This window comes from Fulvia fulva, chromosome 5 (assembly GCF_020509005.1).
Source record: "Fulvia fulva chromosome 5, complete sequence".
Taxonomy (NCBI): domain Eukaryota; kingdom Fungi; phylum Ascomycota; class Dothideomycetes; order Mycosphaerellales; family Mycosphaerellaceae; genus Fulvia; species Fulvia fulva.
This window is the reverse complement of record NC_063016.1, coordinates 3,481,335-3,500,880: the sequence shown is the minus strand read 5'-3', so window position 1 is coordinate 3,500,880 and position 19,546 is coordinate 3,481,335. Positions and strand designations below refer to the sequence as shown.

The 19,546-nt window shown below is 53.9% G+C and overlaps 9 protein-coding genes across 9 annotated transcripts; 6 read left to right on the top strand and 3 right to left on the bottom strand.

Annotated features, from left to right (window-relative positions):
• Window positions 1–1,064: 1,064 nt before the first annotated feature.
• CLAFUR5_06160 (Acetyltransferase BOT5) lies at window positions 1,065–2,545 on the top strand (the record flags this gene model as incomplete). The annotated part of the gene is made up of 2 exons (XM_047905308.1): window positions 1,065–1,241; window positions 1,301–2,545. 2 exons carry the CDS (start codon window positions 1,065–1,067, stop codon window positions 2,543–2,545), a joined length of 1,422 nt encoding a protein of 473 aa, XP_047762370.1.
• A 161-nt stretch (window positions 2,546–2,706) lies between these two features.
• CLAFUR5_06159 (Glycosyltransferase sdnJ) lies at window positions 2,707–4,356 on the bottom strand (the record flags this gene model as incomplete). Its single annotated transcript, XM_047905307.1, has 3 exons — window positions 2,707–2,980; window positions 3,060–3,707; window positions 3,770–4,356. The coding sequence occupies 3 exons, from the start codon at window positions 4,354–4,356 to the stop codon at window positions 2,707–2,709; spliced, it is 1,509 nt and encodes a 502-aa protein (XP_047762142.1).
• A 995-nt stretch (window positions 4,357–5,351) lies between these two features.
• Window positions 5,352–6,074, top strand: CLAFUR5_06158 (uncharacterized protein; the record flags this gene model as incomplete). Its single annotated transcript, XM_047905306.1, has 1 exon — window positions 5,352–6,074. One exon carries the CDS (start codon window positions 5,352–5,354, stop codon window positions 6,072–6,074), a length of 723 nt encoding a protein of 240 aa, XP_047761699.1.
• A 154-nt stretch (window positions 6,075–6,228) lies between these two features.
• On the bottom strand, window positions 6,229–7,839 carry CLAFUR5_06157 (uncharacterized protein; the record flags this gene model as incomplete). The annotated part of the gene is made up of 1 exon (XM_047905305.1): window positions 6,229–7,839. One exon carries the CDS (start codon window positions 7,837–7,839, stop codon window positions 6,229–6,231), a length of 1,611 nt encoding a protein of 536 aa, XP_047762412.1.
• A 3,060-nt stretch (window positions 7,840–10,899) lies between these two features.
• CLAFUR5_06156 (uncharacterized protein) lies at window positions 10,900–12,192 on the top strand (the record flags this gene model as incomplete). The annotated part of the gene is made up of 2 exons (XM_047905304.1): window positions 10,900–10,948; window positions 11,003–12,192. 2 exons carry the CDS (start codon window positions 10,900–10,902, stop codon window positions 12,190–12,192), a joined length of 1,239 nt encoding a protein of 412 aa, XP_047762411.1.
• A 571-nt stretch (window positions 12,193–12,763) lies between these two features.
• On the top strand, window positions 12,764–12,955 carry CLAFUR5_06155 (uncharacterized protein; the record flags this gene model as incomplete). Its single annotated transcript, XM_047905303.1, has 1 exon — window positions 12,764–12,955. One exon carries the CDS (start codon window positions 12,764–12,766, stop codon window positions 12,953–12,955), a length of 192 nt encoding a protein of 63 aa, XP_047762039.1.
• Window positions 12,956–13,432: 477 nt separating this feature from the next.
• Window positions 13,433–15,347, bottom strand: CLAFUR5_06154 (Lipase 1; the record flags this gene model as incomplete). Its single annotated transcript, XM_047905302.1, has 3 exons — window positions 13,433–14,729; window positions 14,942–14,994; window positions 15,051–15,347. The coding sequence occupies 3 exons, from the start codon at window positions 15,345–15,347 to the stop codon at window positions 13,433–13,435; spliced, it is 1,647 nt and encodes a 548-aa protein (XP_047762413.1).
• A 1,304-nt stretch (window positions 15,348–16,651) lies between these two features.
• CLAFUR5_06153 (2-amino-3-carboxymuconate-6-semialdehyde decarboxylase) lies at window positions 16,652–17,767 on the top strand (the record flags this gene model as incomplete). Its single annotated transcript, XM_047905301.1, has 1 exon — window positions 16,652–17,767. The coding sequence occupies one exon, from the start codon at window positions 16,652–16,654 to the stop codon at window positions 17,765–17,767; it is 1,116 nt and encodes a 371-aa protein (XP_047762762.1).
• A 197-nt stretch (window positions 17,768–17,964) lies between these two features.
• Window positions 17,965–19,470, top strand: CLAFUR5_06152 (2-aminomuconic semialdehyde dehydrogenase; the record flags this gene model as incomplete). The annotated part of the gene is made up of 1 exon (XM_047905300.1): window positions 17,965–19,470. One exon carries the CDS (start codon window positions 17,965–17,967, stop codon window positions 19,468–19,470), a length of 1,506 nt encoding a protein of 501 aa, XP_047762410.1.
• Window positions 19,471–19,546: the final 76 nt, after the last annotated feature.

Here is a 19,546-nt window from a genome sequence, read left to right as displayed (position 1 = left end):
GGCTGGAATCGTCTCATGTGCCCCGGGAGAGGAGGAGGAGGAAGAGATAGACAGCAAAATGGTGGCTTGATCTGGTGCAGACCATGTCGGAATGATGCACCAGACAGTACAGCGCGACAGGAAGATGCAACACGATCTTGATGTCTTGCGGACAGATTGAGTGCAGAGAGCTTGCTCAGTTGACGAGCTCTCTGCATTGCCCTTTTGTAGCGTCTGGACCAAGGAAGCATAACCTGCGATTCGGACAAGCTCGCCGGGTCCTTTGGCTGGACTGGTTTCTTCGGCCACGGGAGAGGAGGAAAAGGAAGAGATAGACAGCAAGAAAATGGTGGCTTGATCCCGTGCAGACCATGCGCGAGTCCTCGGTAATAATGGCGGGTCGAACAACGAAGTTAGTGAACGCAAGCACCGCTGAACGAGGGGCTTGATAGCGCGATACACCCACCTAGTCTCCAAAGAGCAGTCCGCTTTGCTTCTTTAAAGTCAATTCGCCGCCGACATGACGATCTCGTATCGCCGGCGATGATTAGCGAAGGGTAGGTTGGAGGGCATGCGAGAGTGAACGAAGCGAGAGCTCGCGAGGTGAGGTGAACGAAACATGTCCGGTTAAAAAGAACCTGCATATCCGTGATTGGCTACGCATGCTCCCGCTAGCGGAGATCCAACTCAAACATCAAACTCTATATGCGCCAAGATCACACTTAATGCGAAGACACACCTCTCACACCCAACGCGGCTATCACTTTCGAACAGTGCCTGCGTGAACGAGCGACATCAGAAATGTGGAAGTCTGTCGGCGCATGCGGTACTACTGATGCGGCGGGATCGATGCGGGCGCATACACACCCTTGGCGTCCTGCTTGAAAACGATCACCGGCTCTCAACTCCAGCACCACATCTTAGCCTTGTCGATCATCTCGCTTGGAAAGTAGCCGAGAGCGTACGCTTCAGGCACAGAGGTGAAGAGTGCCGCGATAACCTGTGAACGCTGGAGATGTTCTTCGCTTGCTTTTAGTTACTACTGCACCAACGACGACTTGGGACGTAACAACATCGCGACTGCAATGGAGGATGAAATCTATCCTCTACATAGCCTGGATGACACGAAGAGCAACCGCCAATTCGTCTCCTGGTTGTTGCGCTTCAACGATGTACTGAACGCTGAAGTGCTTCACGATGCTCTGTGTCGATTGCTGGGGCAAACGACTTGGAGGAAACTTGGCGGCCGATTAAAACAGCGAGTAGCTTTCCCCACCTTGAGCCCAATTCGGAATACTATCATTGACGCGACTTATCTCAGACCGATGCGAAGCTTGAAATTCATGTACCAAGAGCGTACACCGTCGAGCGTCCAGCCGTGGCATACCACCACCAGTCCATTTCCACAACCAACATAGATGACCATGCTCCCGCTCGCTGCTTGCCAAGGGGTTTCAACTCCTCTCGGATGAAGGCGGACGTCTTGGACATGGGACAATGTCCTTTTATATGGCCAACTGTCGCTCCGAGCTCCGTGGAAGAAACGATCGACCGAGACATGCCGCTCTTATCCATAAGAATCACAACATTCAAGGACGCCACGCTAGTATCTCTCTCCTGGCCGCATGTTGTCATGGATGCTATGGGTGCGAGAACACTCCTACACTGCTGGTCGCTCGTGCTTTTGGGAAAAGACAGGGAAGTGCCCGTTATTTCGGGAACAAATGACGATGTTCTGTTACAGGAGGCACAACAAGTGGACTCGAACGAGGTTTTTGCACTCGAGCACAAGCGGCTCACTGGTGCTGGTGAACTAAAGTGGGGCACGAGATCTTTATGGGACTCAAAATTCAACGAGAAACATGACTTCAGAGCCATCTGCATGACGCCCAGAACCATGGAGAGATTGAAAGAACGGGTTCGTGGAGAGATCGCTCACGCACCCAACTCGACTGCATTTGCAAGCGAGCACGACGTTTTGGTGGCTTGGATTACGCGAGCAATAGCGCTTTCAAGGCCGAAGAGTGCGCGCCCCATGACTGTGGTGTCCCTGTACGACATACGCTGCCGGCTGCCTACGCTACTCCAAACTACAAGTGTCTATGTTCAGAACATGAGTCTCGTAACTTTCACATTCCTGTCATCGCAAGCGACGACAGGCTCTTTGGGGTCCATTGCAGTAGAGAATCGACGACACTTTGCTGAGCAAACGACCGAAGCACAAACGCTCAAACTGTTGCGAGCAACTCAGAGGGACATAAAGACGCAAGGAGCCCCTAAACTATTATTTGGAGAGTGGAACGCCGAGCCATTGCTCATCAACAACCTCACCAAGGCCGGGATCGTCCAATCATGTAACTTTGGCCCAGCTGTCATACGACAGGGCGAGTCTACAGAGAGAAGGAACAATCCAATAGGAACAATGACGAGCTATAGTATTCACGATCGACCAGCAGGCAGCGCCAACTTCCTCTGGGTGTTGGGAAAGGATCATGGCCAGAATTATTACATCATGGCAAAACTTCGGCCTAAAGTGTGGCAGAGCCTTGAGAAAGACTTGGGTTAAGATTCATATATGAGCGCAAATCAACTTGGATACGAAGTAACACAAGCCTACCAGTTTGATTCACAGTCAATTACCACAGTCGTGCCTTCAATGTACTATTTGCGGATTGAGTCTCCAATGGATAGCCAAGCAAGCATCTCTGCGCTCGAGCCAGCCACATCTCACTGGTCGCACTCTGCAAGCAGGATCTTGGCTGCGTGAGCTGCTCCGCTGCCGTGCTCGTGGCAGATGGACGCCAGGTGCGTTGCCGTCTTCTTGATACTACCAGACTCCTTGCCAAAGGCAACGTCGAGGAGGACCTGTGAAAGCTCTTCAGTCTCCCACTTCGGCTTGCATGTCTTGTTGCCAATGCGACCGATTCCCAGCAACTCCACACGCTGTGCGTAGTCGTAGCAGTCCGTCCATTGCGGGAGCACGACTTGAGGCACGCCGGCGCTAAAATCCAATCAGTACACTTATCTTAACTGCATTGCGGACACTCTGGGGTGGATATGCCATCGCAGAGAGCACTAACAGGACAGCCTCGTTATACGAGTTGGCACCACCGTGGTGTACGGAGCACAGGATGTGTCCCGTCTGAAGGATCGAGAACGGGTCAGCCTGAACCCAAGTGACGATTCTCACTTGATCGGCGTCGATTTCGGGTCCGAGTACGTCGTGTATCTTGGATCCGGTCGTAGTCACCTTGTAGTCGCCATACGGTTTGAGCTTCCATAGCACGCGCGGCGGCGTATCCTGACGGTCAAGAACGCATCTGAGGGCCTTGGCAAGCCTCAACGCCTGGTCCTCAGCTAGTAGACAGATAGAGCCCAGATTGATATATATCACGGGGCCGGCGGCCAACCATTGCTCGAGCTCCGGGTCAGACTCTGCGATGGGCGACGCGGTCTGGACGATGGGCCCGCACGGCAGGACATGGTCAGGGATGATAGAGGGAAAATCGAGCTCAGGCAGAGTGCTGACGAGAATCTTGACGTTATCAGGGCGATTGCGAAGTAGATCAATGGGGGTGCGGAGAGTGACTTTGAGATTGGATGCGAGGTGTTGCGCTACAGCGTGTCTGTGCGAGTCTCCGATGAAGGTGTGGGCGGTGTAGAGGGTCAAAAAGATGTTGAAGGGTATAAGATGCAGCGGGACAGGGAAAGAGTATCCGGAAAATAGGCTATTTCGTATCAAATGAGCACCCGGTTTGCTAGAGACCAGTATACATGGAGTTGAACTTACGCTGGATATCTCCACAGCCCGGCTGCCCAGGGCTGCACGGGCGCCGCAAACTCTTTGATGGCATTAGGACTGAGGCAAGCGAATTTAACACCCAAGTGGTAGCAGGCTGTGAGAGCAGCCGTCATGAGAGTGTCGACGACCACCAGATCTGCCTTGACGCTATTGATAATGTCGATGATGCAAGACACAATCTCGGCCATGTCGACGCTGCCGTAAGGCACCATTATGGGAATGGTGTCGCCGATGGCCTTGAGCGTCGTGGAAAAGCGCAGCGGCGCAAGGAAGCTGAGTGGAAGGTAGTCGTCCTTTCGCGGGACGTTGTTCTCGGCAAGATACTTTTTCAGCCCGTCGGCCATGGTAAGGCCGCTGATGCTGTGGTAGACAATCTCTCTGGCGTCTGGAGCGTGTCGCCGCGCATTCTGCGATACAGCCGCGACGGGCTCTTCCAGGCCGGGGAAGGTGGCAAAGTGAAGCTCGACGCTGGAGTCGGTTTCAACAAGTGCGGCGGCAGTGGCGAGGAAGACATTGGCCTCGCCGCGGTCGACGTTTGTGAGCAGCAGGATGCGCCTGGGCTTGAACGCGGCCATTATGGACTCGGCTTGGACAGCAGGTACGTCCCTCAGGACAGCAAAGCCAGGTATCTAACACAAGTGTATGTCGCCATTGCAAGGTGTGGTATAGCGTGCGCACTGCGCAGTATAGACACCTGATCCTATCTCCTACTTCAGACCGCGACCTGGGTTTGACGCTAACCTTATCAAATGAATGCCTCAGGTGTCAACAAAGTGAGTGGTCTGAACAGTTGCACACCTCACTCACATGAGAACGACACTCTGTCCTACTCAACATCTTTCGTGAACCGCCTGAGATCGAAGAATCTCAATCCGGGAAGTGAACAAGTCCCACCCGCGCCAGTTTCAGTACCTTTGGACCAGCTGAATAGCTCCTCGAATGCGCACAACGTCAGCGTCTTCCCCGGCACGAGCGTCACCGCACCTGCCGAAGGATCAGCAAGAGCAAGCAAGGGTGCGGCGGAGATGGGCGCGGGGGGGGGCGGTGGATATGGTCCGCTAGGCTGCAGGAATGCTGTCCAAGTACCATATGGATATATACACGAAAGGCACTCGCCGAGATAGAGAGCAGATGGAAGATCCATGCCAGTGTCAGAGATGCCGGGGCAAGACCAACCAGGGCAGACTGTGTATAGGCACAGTCACCCCGTAGTAGAATTGGCGGGCAATAAGACATAGTGATGAAAACCAGAAGATTTCCAGCAGGGTGATGGATGCATGCTTGGGCTCTCACTCGTTCAAGATGGTCGAGAGTGAGTCCAGATCTTCAATTGCTAACCATGGGTGGCGGTCATTTTGGCATGTGATGCGAAGCCTCGACCGCGACGTTATGAGCATTCACTCGCCATGACACATCACGCGCTTAGGCACCAAGCTACTTCCTTCTCTGGCACGACTTAACAGCACGTTCTACACCGCCACAATTACCACCACACCCACATCCACGTTAGCCGTCGACAACTACCCCAAACACAGCGCCTCAGCACTGACCACCACGATTGGAGTGCGGCATGCCTCGAGGCCCTAGTCGGCATAAATGGCATAACTTCGAGTGGACCGCCGCACAAGTCGAGATGGAGTCGCCAACCAGATCGGCCCAGCCATCACACCACACCCGCCACGACTCTCACCATAACTTCTCCGTCCACGCTCCAAACTTCCAACCTCGCAGCCCATCACCCCTCAAACACAATCAACTGCCCTCACCACCATCCGAACTACACAGCACAACCACATCAAGTCGTCACACCCAGCAGCAAACATCTCCCACCAAGCTCCCACCTCTGCACGCACCCGATTGCCGCCTAACCCTCGCCCACCGCACCACCATCTACCGTTGGGAGCGTATCGAACGCAAGTTTACATCTCCCTGCCTCAAGTGCACGGATGATGGATACTCGGAGGACGAGACCGCAGATCACAGCATGATCGAGTGCGGTGTTGTGCCGGACTACCACCGGACCAAGCTACAGAGGGATCGGGAGGAGCTACATGGACAGCTTCTGGAGCTGTTACAAGCAGACTACGAGGCGCCTGTGTTCGTCACACTGGTGGCAATTGGTCGGATCATGCCGGAGGTCGTGAATGAGGGATGGACACGGAATGGGAGAGTGGCGGCAGGTGCGAGGGAGGCGGCGGCGGTGGTCTTGATGAGGAAGTGGGAGGGGATGGATGCGGAGGCGGATGAAGAGGAAGAGGAAAAGGCACAGAACGGTGAAGACAAACAAAACTGATGTCGAAAATGAAATCAATCCAATACAGTGACGCTGAGTATGCCTTTCCGCTTCATCGCCGTCAATTCCAGTGACCATACCTTGACCCCAAATGCTCATGCCCACTCGATGCCATTCTTTTCTGCCATCCTGCTGGGTTTGCTGCTTGCTCGCCTCAAACTTGACTCTCTTGAATTTGTCGAAGCTCCTCCACTCGAGCATCCAGTAGCTCTAGCAACGGTACAGAGATCGGTGTTCCCTCCCTTGGGTCGCCCTCTGTGATGTCCCTCATCAACTGATGCTGTAGTTCGCGTTGGACTGACATGCTCACGTCCAACCAAGATGATGGTCTGCTAGCCATCTCCATCTGGAGGATTTCGCTTAGAACTCCTGCGATCCACTCGCCACCTCCACCAGCTCCCACGCCGATCTCGCGAGGAGGATCGCCGGTAGATGGCGCATCGCTGACTTGGCTCATGGAGTCGACGTCAGACATGTCTACATCACCTTCGCGTTTGATGCCGTAGCCGAGACGTTTGACAGGCGGGTGCTCGGTCGAAATCGCAGCACGACCGCTGAAGTAGGCCTGAGGGGCAAAGTATTCACTTTGTCGTGGCTCTTCCTGTTTTACCTCGTCTTGGTCGAAAGTGGACAAGAACTTCTGCTCGTCGTCACCTTGGAGCTTGTAGATAGGAGTCAAAGCACGCGGGGCTCCAGTGAGGATGTCGGGGACGGGCTCGTGCCACTTGTTGCGGTTGATCTGCACTCGAAGCAAGCGCTTAAGTATCCTCTGCTTGTCTAGCCAGTCAATGGCCCGCTGTGCTTCCGCGCTGCTCGAAACTTCCACAATGGCATAGTCGTTCTTAATCATGTGCACGCGTGCCTCAAAGTCATCCATGAAGGTGAGTAGCATGTCTTCGGTAACATCAGGCTCGATACCTCGAATGTAGAGCGTGCGACCTGTCTCCGTGTATACTTGAGGATCGAAGGGCTTGACGGATGCTCGTGGTGTGTGGAAGTGTACAGAGACCTTGCAGTCCAGCAGTTCCTTCCCATCGAGCTCTCGAATTGCGCGAGCGGCCTCGGAAGGTGTGTCCATCTCAACGAGAGCCCATTCAACTGCTTTTCCTCGACCTTTGACCTTCCAGTTGTGGCGAACAAACGGGATGTCATGGACATAGTCCTTGAAGAACCATGCCAACATCGTCTTCTTCACCTCACGATGGAGCCCGCCAATGAAAAGAGTCTTGTTGCTGCCTTGGCCGCGAGCTGCCCTGGGGAGCTTCGTATCCTCTGACTCGGCTGAGTCTTCGCGCTTGATGTAGGTGCTCGATTCAGATGCACGACTGGTGGTCTGCAGAGTATCTGTGCTGTTCAAGGCTAGTAAGGCATGTCCGTAAGGTGCAGGCAGAGCTTCTAGCCTCTCTACTGACAAGGAGACCTGATCAAGCCAGGTGCGTACATCTGCTGGCAAGTCTTCCGCCCCGAGCGTGGGATTCTTGGGCTTCGCTGGCGCGACTTCAGCTTGGAACTTGAGCAGACCGAGTGACAGCGGAATGCCACCCTTCAAGCGGCGTTCGATGCGATCTTGTTGCTTGGCGTAGTTCTTCGGCTTCTTCTTGTTCAGACAGGCCTCGCACAATAGTAGAGGCCACGGCTGTCCCTTCATCTTGCTACGAACCTCGTGTTTGCATTTTGGACAGTTCCGATTCTTGCCGTCCATCGTGAATTGTCTGTTGCGTTGCGCTTGGTATGGTGTGCTGGCCTGGCTCCGGTACGTGTGCATGTGGTGTCGTCAAATGTTGTTATTGAGTTCTCGCGGCGAAGTCAAGATGGAAGGCAATCGTGGGAGGAAACAGCTTTGTGGCTGTTGCAGGGTTTCTCGCTCGCTAGCGCGGACAAGGGTCGTGCGGCAGCGCGGCAGCGACCGTTTTCACATGCAAGTCCAGGCAGGCGCGATCTAAGCAACCGCCCTCCTCTTCTCGCAGACGTGAATCTCCTCTCGTGGTCACGATCTATATGTCGGCGTCTCATATCAGCGAACTACGCCGCAGGTCGGTCTGCGGCATATTTTTCTGCGAACAGCTTTCGAGCTGGACATGGAAGGCTTGATACTTGCAGTCCGGGCCCTCTAGATCTCACCCAAAGGCAACGATGGCACCAGTACCGCAAATCGACAGCGACTGGCTTAATTACCAAGCCAATCAACGTCGTACTAAGATCGACACGAATGATCAGATACCATGGCAGAATATGGAAGGCGAGCAACGCCTGTGATTCTGTGATTGCGTGTCGTCACTACCAAGCCATGAATGTGTCATCTGGGGCCAAAAGCCTGCGGCTCATGGCCTGTCACCTCGAGTGACTCTGCCCTTCCAAGAAGTTAGCTTGAAGTCGACGAATTGTTCTTCTCGTACTGCCAGCTCCTGACACTTTGAGCTTCGAGCGAGGATTGCTGGGTCTGGTGCAAACCACCGGGTACATATTGCACCCACTGTCTCGTCAACCGCAGCTCCGACTCGAGACGAAGGCCACAATCACATCGAAGTATAGTCCAGTGGTAGCGAGGCCAGCTTCAACGACCAAATGGACGACGAGAGCCTACAGGTCGAGGTTGATCTGTGACCCCTTTCTTCCATACCGCGAAGTCTCTGACCAGCGCAAGCCTGTTCCCGGCCGCAGCCACAGACTTGCTGACGAAGGGTGGCGGTGATGGGTCTTCTGTGCTTGCGGCGTGTAAAGCACATATGACTGAATGTCTGCTAGTTCAATTCTTTATCTCCGGGTTCTATCGATTCTGCAGTAGTCGGGCATTTTGTACGGCACTATTCAGTGTCCGAGATGCGACGTCTTAGCACTGGATGATCAATGCGTCTACTGCCACTGGAAAAGGATCGCTTGTCTGGCGGCGAGCAAGCGGCCACGTACTGAAAATCTAAAGTCTCTGACTTTCCTGCTCGATGCCGAATTAAACTTGGAGTCGAGCAGACCAGTATCGGGCTGTATCGTCAACGATTGACGTTCAAGCAGCTCCTCCTTCGTCCCCTTTCGTGGACAAGCTACACGTTTGGGAAAATTCCGGTATCGTCGGATATGGCGAAGAGCAGTATCATGAGCGGGTGCAAAGGCCATGAAGACGAACTTCGGCATCGACATGAGGCCAAGATTGTCGACGAAGTTCAGTGCTGCAGAGAGTGTCGTTGTATTCAATTTCAGTGTCGTTGCATATCAACACAGCGACCGTCAGAGCGAAGAGACTTGCGCGAAGCGTCTACGCATGGCCAGATCCTCGTCGGCTCCCGGGATATGGACACACCGAGCAGTCGTGAGTATCACCTAAGCATATCATCTAAGCAGCATTGAAATGTTATCGACAATGTTTGGGGTGATGAAGCGATCATGGCGACTTGAAGACGAGTATATGAGTGACCCATGAGCTTCTGCTGCCGGTGTGCTGTCTTGCTCTTGAAGTTGGCTCACTATACCAGTATGATGGCTATCGACTGTCTGCGAGTAAGGATGAAGAAATGTGCAGGTTAGGTTGTCTAACAAATCCCTGCACGTCTAAATGCTGGGTCGAGCACCGGTGCCGGGTCGGATACACTCTTGTTCCACCGCACAGATGAGCAGTGTGCGAGCGAGGCAAGGTTGTGGCAGGGAAGGCCGTGATCCTGTCAGTGGTCGAGCCGTCTTCGGGTGCCACTTACGTTCGAGTTCCAGACGTCAAACAACAATGATAGCCCGTAGCATACGCATCGTTGTGTCGATCAGATAACTGCAGCATGAGGGGTATAGCCTTCGACCGAGTGTGGTGGTCATGGATCCGCATGATGACGGGAGGGCTCAGATCCGGCGAACGCCTCAGAAGTCTGTTCTTTGTCTCACATGCAGACAGTCCACTCGGATGTGACGAAACCGACCAAGTTCGTGGTCTGATGCTTGATGAGACATGGCTTGCCACAAAACCTCGAGTTTCTTTGCTCGTTTCACTTGGCATTGACATCGTTGGTAGGGTAGGGCCTCTCAGCAACACCTTCCCCCGGAGATACTCTGCTGGACCATCATCTGACTGCGACACTGCTCCAGCGATAAAGCCACCCATCTGTCGTGGTCCCATGCCAGCTCCTTGGGCAAGACTGACTGCTGGGTATTTGTTATTTCCTGGACCTGCCGCAGTCTATGCATACCCCCTCGGCAGTGGCTGAGAGCACGACATCGCCATGGCGTTCATCATTCCGCGCTTATCTCATCTCATCAGGAGTACGCAGTCTCGAAGCCTTGTTCATGCTCGGCGCTGCGAGTCCGCGCACCTCCACGACTTGCATCCCTGGTCGGCAGTTAGACACCATCCCAATGGGGGACGGCGGAATGGTCACCCCCAGCTCTTCTCCAATCTTCTTGTCGGAGCAACAACCATTTTGCCACGCTTTTCTCCCCTCTTGCTAGTATCAGACCTTGCCTCTGGAGTAATTGTGCTGCGGCCATTGGACAGATTGACCATTTCCACGTGCTGGTCTCACTCATCCAATGTGCCGGCTCAATGGCGACAAGCCCATTGACCTGCGATCGAGCCTACGACGCTGCGCCGCTCGTTGGCAGATGAGTCAGCCAAGGTTTCGGTGCTGTGCTCAAGACCTCACTAGGACCTGCCCAAGATAAAATAATATGAAGTGCTTTCCTTCTGCCGTGGCTCGGTGCGATCGCTCCTGTGTCGTGATTGAGCTACCTTATCTGGCACTTTCCGGTGCTACTACTAACCATCATCCAAAGCCACACTGGTCGAAGCAGCTTTGAGCTTATTACCTTTACTGTTCCCTCTACTGTTCGACTAGCAAAGCCTACAGCTATGTCTTCAATCGCGCTGACGGGAGCTCTTCTGGCTGGCCTGACCCAGTGTTTGTGTTGACAATACATTATTAAATTCCTATCATCATACTAATGCTTCGCAGTGGCCACGGCACAATCAGCGGTTTCGAGAACATGTCCATCGTCCTCAGGAATATGCTACTCGCTCAACATCCCAGAGCAGACCGCACAATCAGGGAACGGCAGCATATTCTTCCAGATCTCGGGACCAAGCACTCATGAGTGGATCAGTCTGGGTCAGGGAAATGGCATGGCTGGAGCCAACATCTTTGTCGCATACCTCTCCGCCGATGGCACAAACGTCACCGTCTCGCCGAGACTGGGCGTCGGCCATGTTGAGCCTGCGCACGAAGATGGTCAAGGTGGTCAAATCACACTTCTTGAAGGCTCAGGTGTTGCTGATGGTGTGATGACTGCCAACGTCGAATGCACAAACTGCAATAGCTGGACTGGTGGGTCGACGAACTTTGCGAGCAACAACGCAATGTGGATCTTTGCCTCGAAGTCGGGCACGCCAATCCAGTCTGATGACCTGAACGCGGACATCAGCTTCCACGACGATTACGGTGTGTTCAACTGGGACATGTCCATGGCTCAAGGAGGAAATGCAGGGGTCAACCCGTTCGTGACCAGCGCTGTTAATACTCCCGCAACGACAACAACCAACACTACAACCACAATGGCTTCTGGAGGCGTTCCTGATTCGTACATCATTGCCCACGCTGCGCTTGCCTGCCTGGCTGTAGCTTTCGTACTTCCCATCGGCGGCATCCTCATTCGTGTCGCCAACTTCCCAAGCGCAATGTGGGTCCATACCGGCATTCAATATCTGGGCCTCGCCATGTTCATCGTAGCCTTTGGACTCGGAGCATACTACGCCTCGCAAGAGGGTTACTGGAGCAACCATCACCCCATCCTCGGCACGGTCGTGTTCGCACTCATGCTCACTCAGCCGCTCTGGGGTATCATCCACCACAGAATGTACAAGAAAGTACAGGGCAGGACAATCTCCTCCTATTTCCATCTGACTGTTGGGCGCCTCGTCATCTTCCTCGGCATTATCAACGGCGGACTTGGGCTGAAACTTGGAGGCCTGGGCACGGGTGCGAAAGCTGGATACGGCGCAGGCGCGGGCATCATGGGCCTGCTATACGTCCTTGCCATCTTGTACGGCGAGAACAAGAGGAGCAAGACTCGCAAGCTCCGAAGTGATTCTGGAGACAGCTACCAGAAGGGTGGGAAACGTGAGGATGAGATGAAAGAGCACAATTAGGTGGTATCTGTTGGAAATGCGTATGCGAAATGTAGGCTTATGATGTTTGGGTTGGGCAAATGTCGTTCGTTAGATACCCCCGAAGAAGCTTTGATCTAATCCTCAGCTGCAGCTCACCACGTACCATCGCGCCACACAGTAACGCTGGAGGATCCGATGACACACATCCGAAGGATCATCAACCTCACATGGCTTCGAGAGCTTCGTATGCTTTTCTAGCCCTACAAAGACGTCACACCTGTGCGCTCAGCCATCACGTGTATGGACTTTCAGACGCTCTTCTGCAGAGTCTGCATTGACGGACAGCACACATGGCGAAGTAGTCCAAGCCAGAGTTTGATTCCAAAGCTACAAGCAACAGTATCTCTATTGGAGAATCACATGCATACGTCTTTGCCTATGGCTATGCGGCACAGTCCTGGTTTCTATAGCACTTCAGTCCAAGAGGAAGTCGTTCCGCCACGGCGTCTCCATCATGGATTCTTCAAGCAACAACCTCACCAGGAATTGAGACATCCTCAGCACCGAGCACGTATTACTCCAACAACCGCTCCAGGTCTCCCGAACAACAATGTACCGCAACCCAAACGGCGGCTATGGCTTCAGCTTCTCTGCCTTCGCCAACAACTCCATCCCCTCTATGATGAAAGACTCCACCACCGACCCAGGCCACATCTCAACACCCCAGAAAAACTTCGTCTTCCTCCACCAAACAGCAGGGCCTCCAGGCCAAGACCATTCGCCCTACGGCTTCGACGACTAAACTCTCTACGCCTCCCAAATCATCTGGCATCCAACCGTGAGCAAAGTCGTCTTCAAGAAGCTCCAAAAGATTAACGTCCTGGGCCACGATGGAACCGTCCATACTGAGAACATTGGCCCCAACTTGACGCATCATCTTGCGAAGGTTCCGGCGTATAGGCAGAAACAAATGATTGATTTGCTGTTTTGGTGGGAGGAGGACTGTCAGCGGTTGAGGAAGTTGTATGACGAGAAAGTGGAGCTCATGGGACTGGTGCAGCAAGGAGGGAACGAGATGTATGGACAGATGCTGGAGAGAGTTGCAAAGAAGATGAAGACCAGGCCGAGTGAGCGGGATGAGAAAACGGAGAGAAATGAGGATGGGGTGATGCTGAGGTTCATTTCTGGGATGCAAGGGCCGGAAGGGAGGAGTTCTGAGGCGCCGCCGGCGTATTTGTGATATATGCTCTCATGAGTCGGCTGACCACCCGCGAAGCCTTTATCTATGGTACGCGAGTTGATGATCGATGATCCACCTAATCCCTTCCGCTCTGAAAGTGTCAGGCTCCGTGACCGCCAACCCTGTCTCGTTCGCATCGAAAACAATGTTTTCTGGCTGCTCGAGGCTGTACTTTGGCCATGCATCTGGTCCGGAGCCGAGACCATCCCGCCCGTTCCAGCCGTTTGGATCAAGGTCGTAGATGAATGATGCCCAAGACTTTGACATCAGCTCGGCGAGTTCGTAGTATGGCTTAGTCCTGTTGGCGAATGGGTTGGTCGTACCATGCTCCGCATCGTAGCCAAGACCTTGGGTGTTGTCGAAGACGAACGCAACTTTCTGAAAGTGGCCGACCCCATCAATAGGCTTGGCGCCTGCGGGTTGAGTGTTGAAGCGGTATGAGTACGCGGCAAGGCCGTTGGCTGCCCATATCTCGGCTGTTGCGCGACGGTTAGCGATGAAGGAGAAATCCCCCGAGTAAGCAGCGCTACGGCGATACTGCTGGCTGTTTCCGTATGACGATGGCCAGGTGTAGTTCGCTGGTACCTCTTCGACCGGTGGGATAAAATACTCTGGTGATAGTGGGTACGCCTCGAGCACTTGGTCTGCCCAGTGTGCAGTAAGCGGGTTGCCACTGTTGTTGATGATGAGCTCTTTGAACACTTGCTCTGAGGCGACCGGGCTTGGTCCAAAGGAGACCCCCTCGTCCGTGTTGGCTCCATCGATGATCGGTACTTTGACGAATGCGCCCTGTGCAAGCTGGATACTGCCCCAACGTTGGATGAAGTCGCCGTCTACAATTGGAGACCATCCTGAGTTTAGGCTGGTCGTGTTAAAGATATTCTGCAGTGTCGCCTCTGGTACCAATCGCAGACAGTCCAGAGTGTCAAGTTCATCTGTGCAGTTTGTAGCCTCCAGCAGGTCGTTGTACTTTGGCTGATGCCGCTCATCAGAGAAATAGCTGTTATACGGGATTGGGTTGCCAGATTCCATGATGCCAGCTCGGAAGAGCTTGTCATCACGACCGTTGTACGCCGTGATGTGCCAACCCACTGATGCAGCCCCAGCGCTCTCACCCCAGATAGTCACCTTCTCGGCGTCGTCCCCAAATCCGCCGATGTTCTCCTGGATCCAGTGCAAGGCAAGCCGCTGATCTCGAAGGCCAAGGTTCGTGTTGCCACTTTCGCTGACCTCTCGCGAGTTCAAGAAACCCCAAGGACCAAGTCTGTACGCAATCGAGATTGCAATGATAGGCTTCCCGATCTGGACCGAATTCTCCACGATGAATGTCAAGTTGCTTCAAAAGGTAAAGTGCGTTAGCCCAAATGTCTCAAACGAAGGGGTCAGGAGGCATGAGCGTCCTGTGTGTGTGTGTCGACTCGGGTGTCTCAATGAGGCTTCTGTGCCTGAACTTACTACCGCTCGTCTCTTGTGCCACCCTGGTATAGGCCTCCACCATGTACCCAGACGCCAACGGGCAATTCTTGGTCTTCATAGCCTGAAGGTCACACGACGTTGAGGTATAGGCAGTCCTCAGATTGTGGATAGCCAATCTGATCACCCTATCGAACATGTCAGCACTGCCTCATCTTGTCTCTCGCTGAGCGGGTAAACCCACTCCATAGCCATAGCATTCCGGTGCATATTGGGTGGCCTGGAATGCACCATCGAAGGTAGTGTTGATACTTTGAGGGAGGCGGTATCGATTCGCTCCAGTAGGCGGTTGCGCGAAAGGGATTCCCAAGAAGTAGTCCTCGTTAGCTGCAGCATAGTGAGAGCCTTGAATGGTGCCGTTCTTGATAGTGACTGTTGGGGGAGATGCGCCGTATGAACTTTGTCTTTTCACAGCAGGCTGTGCATTGGGTGCCGCAGACACTAAGCCAGCAAAGCTGGCGATGGCGAAGAAGGACCTCATGGTAGAGAGCTAGACCGGAAGCTTGAAGAGCGAGGGCTTACGGCACGGGAGCAATGGGAGCAGCACATCAATATATGGGCAGCGGCATCCGTGACGAGGCTCGCCAGTCTCGCGCGTCACTCCGCCGAGCATAGTCTACCACTAGGGCTTGATTTTCAGCCGCCAATGTTCCTTTCGCCATATGGCATGCATGGATGCTTCATGTGTGCCAAGGTCTGCAGGCAGGAACAGGCAGCCAACACCCAAGATGGCAGACCTCCACAGGACCACATCATCATGCAGAGATTGAGGGGAAGCGGGAAGCACTGTGGATTCTGTTCGGGAGAAGGTCGCGTGACCGAAGCCAAGCTACATGTAAGAGTCCACGGAGTCTTACCTCTCGGACCGTCCATCCGCCATGTGGATGTTGTTAGTTCCTTGCTGCTCCCGACGCAGTGGGCGGGTGGCCGCTCAGCACTCCCGCTAGCTCCCGCTCGCCGGAGACCACTCATCTTCTAGTTCTGGACCAGGTTCGTTGACTCAGTCCCTCCGTGTCATCTCCATCTCCATGATACAGCCATCCTTTTGCACATTTCCATCGTCACACCCACAACGCACCCGCCATCGATAGACCACCCCTTGGAATCAGTGTGGCACTCTGCACGCCCTATAGACCAGCGCGAACGACCTAAGAAGGATGTGGCATTTGCCGACACATTGCACCTCGAAACCGCTGACACTGGAATGGATCTGAGAGATTGACAAGACAGACCTGCATTGCGCAACTTGATCAGTGTATGAGCTTGGGATCTTGTGGAAACTACTTGAGGGTAAAAGACTCAGTGAATTGGATGATCTGTCTACCTGCGTATCGCAGTGGGGAGGTATAGTCCTCCTAGGTGCTTGCTACTGCCAAACAATGTCGCTGGGTTCGGGATGCCGACTGCTGCCATGGTCACTGTTGCTGCTGGGTTCGGGGAGGAGCTCGGCTTTGGAAAACGACTTCGACTGCAAGCTGGTATCAAAGCATTAGGTACAACACAAGGCTCCGTCTTCTGTTTGTCTTTGCCATGGACTGCTGGAACACATCCGATCATGCCCTACAGAGATGCTTGCTGATACCGAGGGCTTCACACTACTTGTTGGCGAAGATATGCTGCTCGGGCCGATGCCACGCAGGCCAATCCTAGCAGTTTGCTGCCGGCGATGCAGATCGAGTCAGTCGATTGCACGTCTCATCAGCAACAGGCAAACAGACCGCTCATCACTCATTGAAACAGCACTCACCACCCCCCACCAAGGTCACGACAACCACGCTTTGGAATATGCCAGCTCACAGAGATTGCTGCGCTTCGCGCGACACCATCAACCAGGATGCCCCGTTCCGCATTGACTTCCACACGCATATCATGCCTAGCAAGCTACCCGACATGGGCACTGGGGATAATTGGCCCAACATGAGACCCAATGCTGAAGACTCAGGCAAGGTGGACATGTTTGTTGGGAACACATTTTTCCGAACGGTGGAGCCAAACTGCTTCGATGCCGTAGCACGCATAGCAGAGATGGACAAATCGAATGTCGACGTGCAGGTACTGAGCACTGTGCCGGTACTTTTCTGCTACGACAAACCTGTGGAGCCAGCCATACGATTCGCTCGATTCCTCAACGATGATATTGCCCGACTTTGCGACGAGCATCCAACACGGTTCATCGGCTTGGGTACTGTCCCGCTGCAAGATGTCAAAGCGGCCATCGTCGAGATGCGACGATGCAAGGAAATGGGTCTGCAGGGGATCGAGATAGGCACGACAATCGGCGATGTGAACCTCGATGACAGACGTCTGAATCCATTCTGGCAGGCTTGCGAAGCGCTAGAAATGCCCTTGTTCGTACACCCCTTGGGCTACGCGCTTCCTGCAGAGAACAGCAAGCGGTGGAGTCGATATTGGAGCAGCTGGCTGGTAGGCATGCCTTGTGAGACAGCTCTGTCTATACACGCTCTGACTTCAGGAGGTGTCTTTGTCAAGTACCCGAAGCTGCGAATGCTCTTTGCTCATGCTGGAGGGGCGTTCCCTGCGTTACTGGGTCGCATCCAGCATGGCTACGGTTGCCGACCAGATCTCGTTGCGACAGATGCCGCCAATGTGACTCCAACAGAACATCTATGCGATCGGGACAACATTTGGGTCGACAGTCTGGTTCATGATCCGGACCTACTCGAGTACTTGGTCAAGAAGATGGGCCCCGACAGGATTGTTATGGGGAGCGACTTTTCATTTCCTCTGGGTGAGATGCCAGAGGCTGGAAATATGCTTGCTGCAGATGATCATTTGTCATCGTTCCTGTGTAGGCAGGACAGAGCGAAGATGCTGTCTAGCAACGCGCTACGGTTTCTAGACCTCGACCGTGATCCGCGTTGGCTGCACGTTATTCAATAGCAATGGATGCTTTGAGTAATTCTACGCCGGAGTGCTGCCCGCCGCATGACCTGCCGCAGCATTGACAGGGACGACCAGCTGCAGGCGTGACGATCTCAGGGTCGCGCCGCAAGCATGCCACGCCACTCGGCTAATGCACTTTTATATCGCAATCGCACTCGACCCGACACAAGCAGCACCGCAACACTTCGATCACGATGGCTGATGCTGTTCTGAATCAGCTTTGGGATGCATCGAACCACGAACAAGCATTGCGACAAGTCAGCTACAGCACAGTAACTCCCATCAAGCTGACGAACTTCGTGGACGGCTTTTTCTCCACCTCGAGCTCAACTTCCGCCCAGCTCGACTCTGTCAACCCGCAGAACGGCAAAAGCTATGCCAAGGTCCCAAACAGCTCCGCGAACGATGTTGATGCTGCGGTGTTGTCCGCGCACCGCGCCTTCAGCTCCTGGTCCAAAACTTCTCCAGCAGCACGGAGTATCACACTGAACAAGATTGCCGACATTATTGCATCGAGGAGGAATATCTTCGCCACATGGGAAAGTATAGATCAGGGCAAGACCTACGAGCGAGCCCAGATTGAGATCGACAGAGCTGTGTCGAACTTTCGCTACTTCGCTGGATACATTCTACACCAAGAGTCTGCTGCACGATTTACCGACACCAATCACCTAACGTATGAGCACCACTCGCCAAAGGGTGTGTTTGCTCTGATAAGCCCATGGAACATGCCACTTTACCTCCTCACCTGGAAGATTGCACCTTGTCTAGCATTCGGCTGCGCTGCCGTCGCTAAGCCGAGCGAATTGACCAGTGTCACTGCTTTCCTTCTCGCGAATGTGCTGCGGGAGGCTCGGCTGCCCAATGGTGTGATCAACATCATATTCGGGGCTGGAGCGCCCACTGGCAAGGCCCTAGTCAATCACAAGCTGGTCAAAGGGATCTCATTCACTGGTGGTACCGCCACCGGCATCCAGATCCGCAAGGACACCGCTGAGGCCATTGGCAAACACTTATCTTTACAGCTCGGTGGCAAGAATCCTACGCTTGTTTTCGCCGATGCTGACCTGGCTGAGGCCGTGAGGACTTCTGCCATCGCTGCCTTCGAAAATCAGGGTGAGATTTGTCTGTGCGGCTCCAGAACCTACGTTGAAAGATCACTATTCACAACGTTCGTCATACATTTCGTGCTGCATGTAGCAGCCAACTACAAGCTTCGTTGCAACGTCGGCGCTGTCGTTTCGGCAGCTCACTACGACAAAGTGAGAGGCTACTTGGCGCTGGCCAAGAAGGAAGGGGCAAAGTTCGAGCTGGGAGAAGTGCCACCGAAACAGCAACAAGGGGGTTATTGGATCCCGCCAACGATCCTCACTGATGTCGCTTCCCGGAGTTCCGTTATGCGCGACGAGATCTTTGGCCCGGTGGTGACTATCACACCTTTCGACTCTGAAGATGAAGCGATCAATCTTGCCAACGATAACCCCAACGGGCTTGCTGCTGTGCTTCTGACGAAGGACATGTCACGGACGAGGAGAGTGGGCGAGCAGATTGATGCTGGTCTGGTCTGGGTGAATTGCTGGCTTGTACGCCAACTTGCGACCCCATTTGGAGGCATGAAGAGTTCAGGTACTGGGCGTGAAGGTGGTGCATACAGTAGAGAAGTCTTCACGAATGTGAGGACCCTGCATATACCCATGTGAGCTGCTGCCGCCATGCAGGGACGTGGTCCGTCAGACCTTTACGGGCATCGGGCCGGTACCTCAATAACCTTATCCC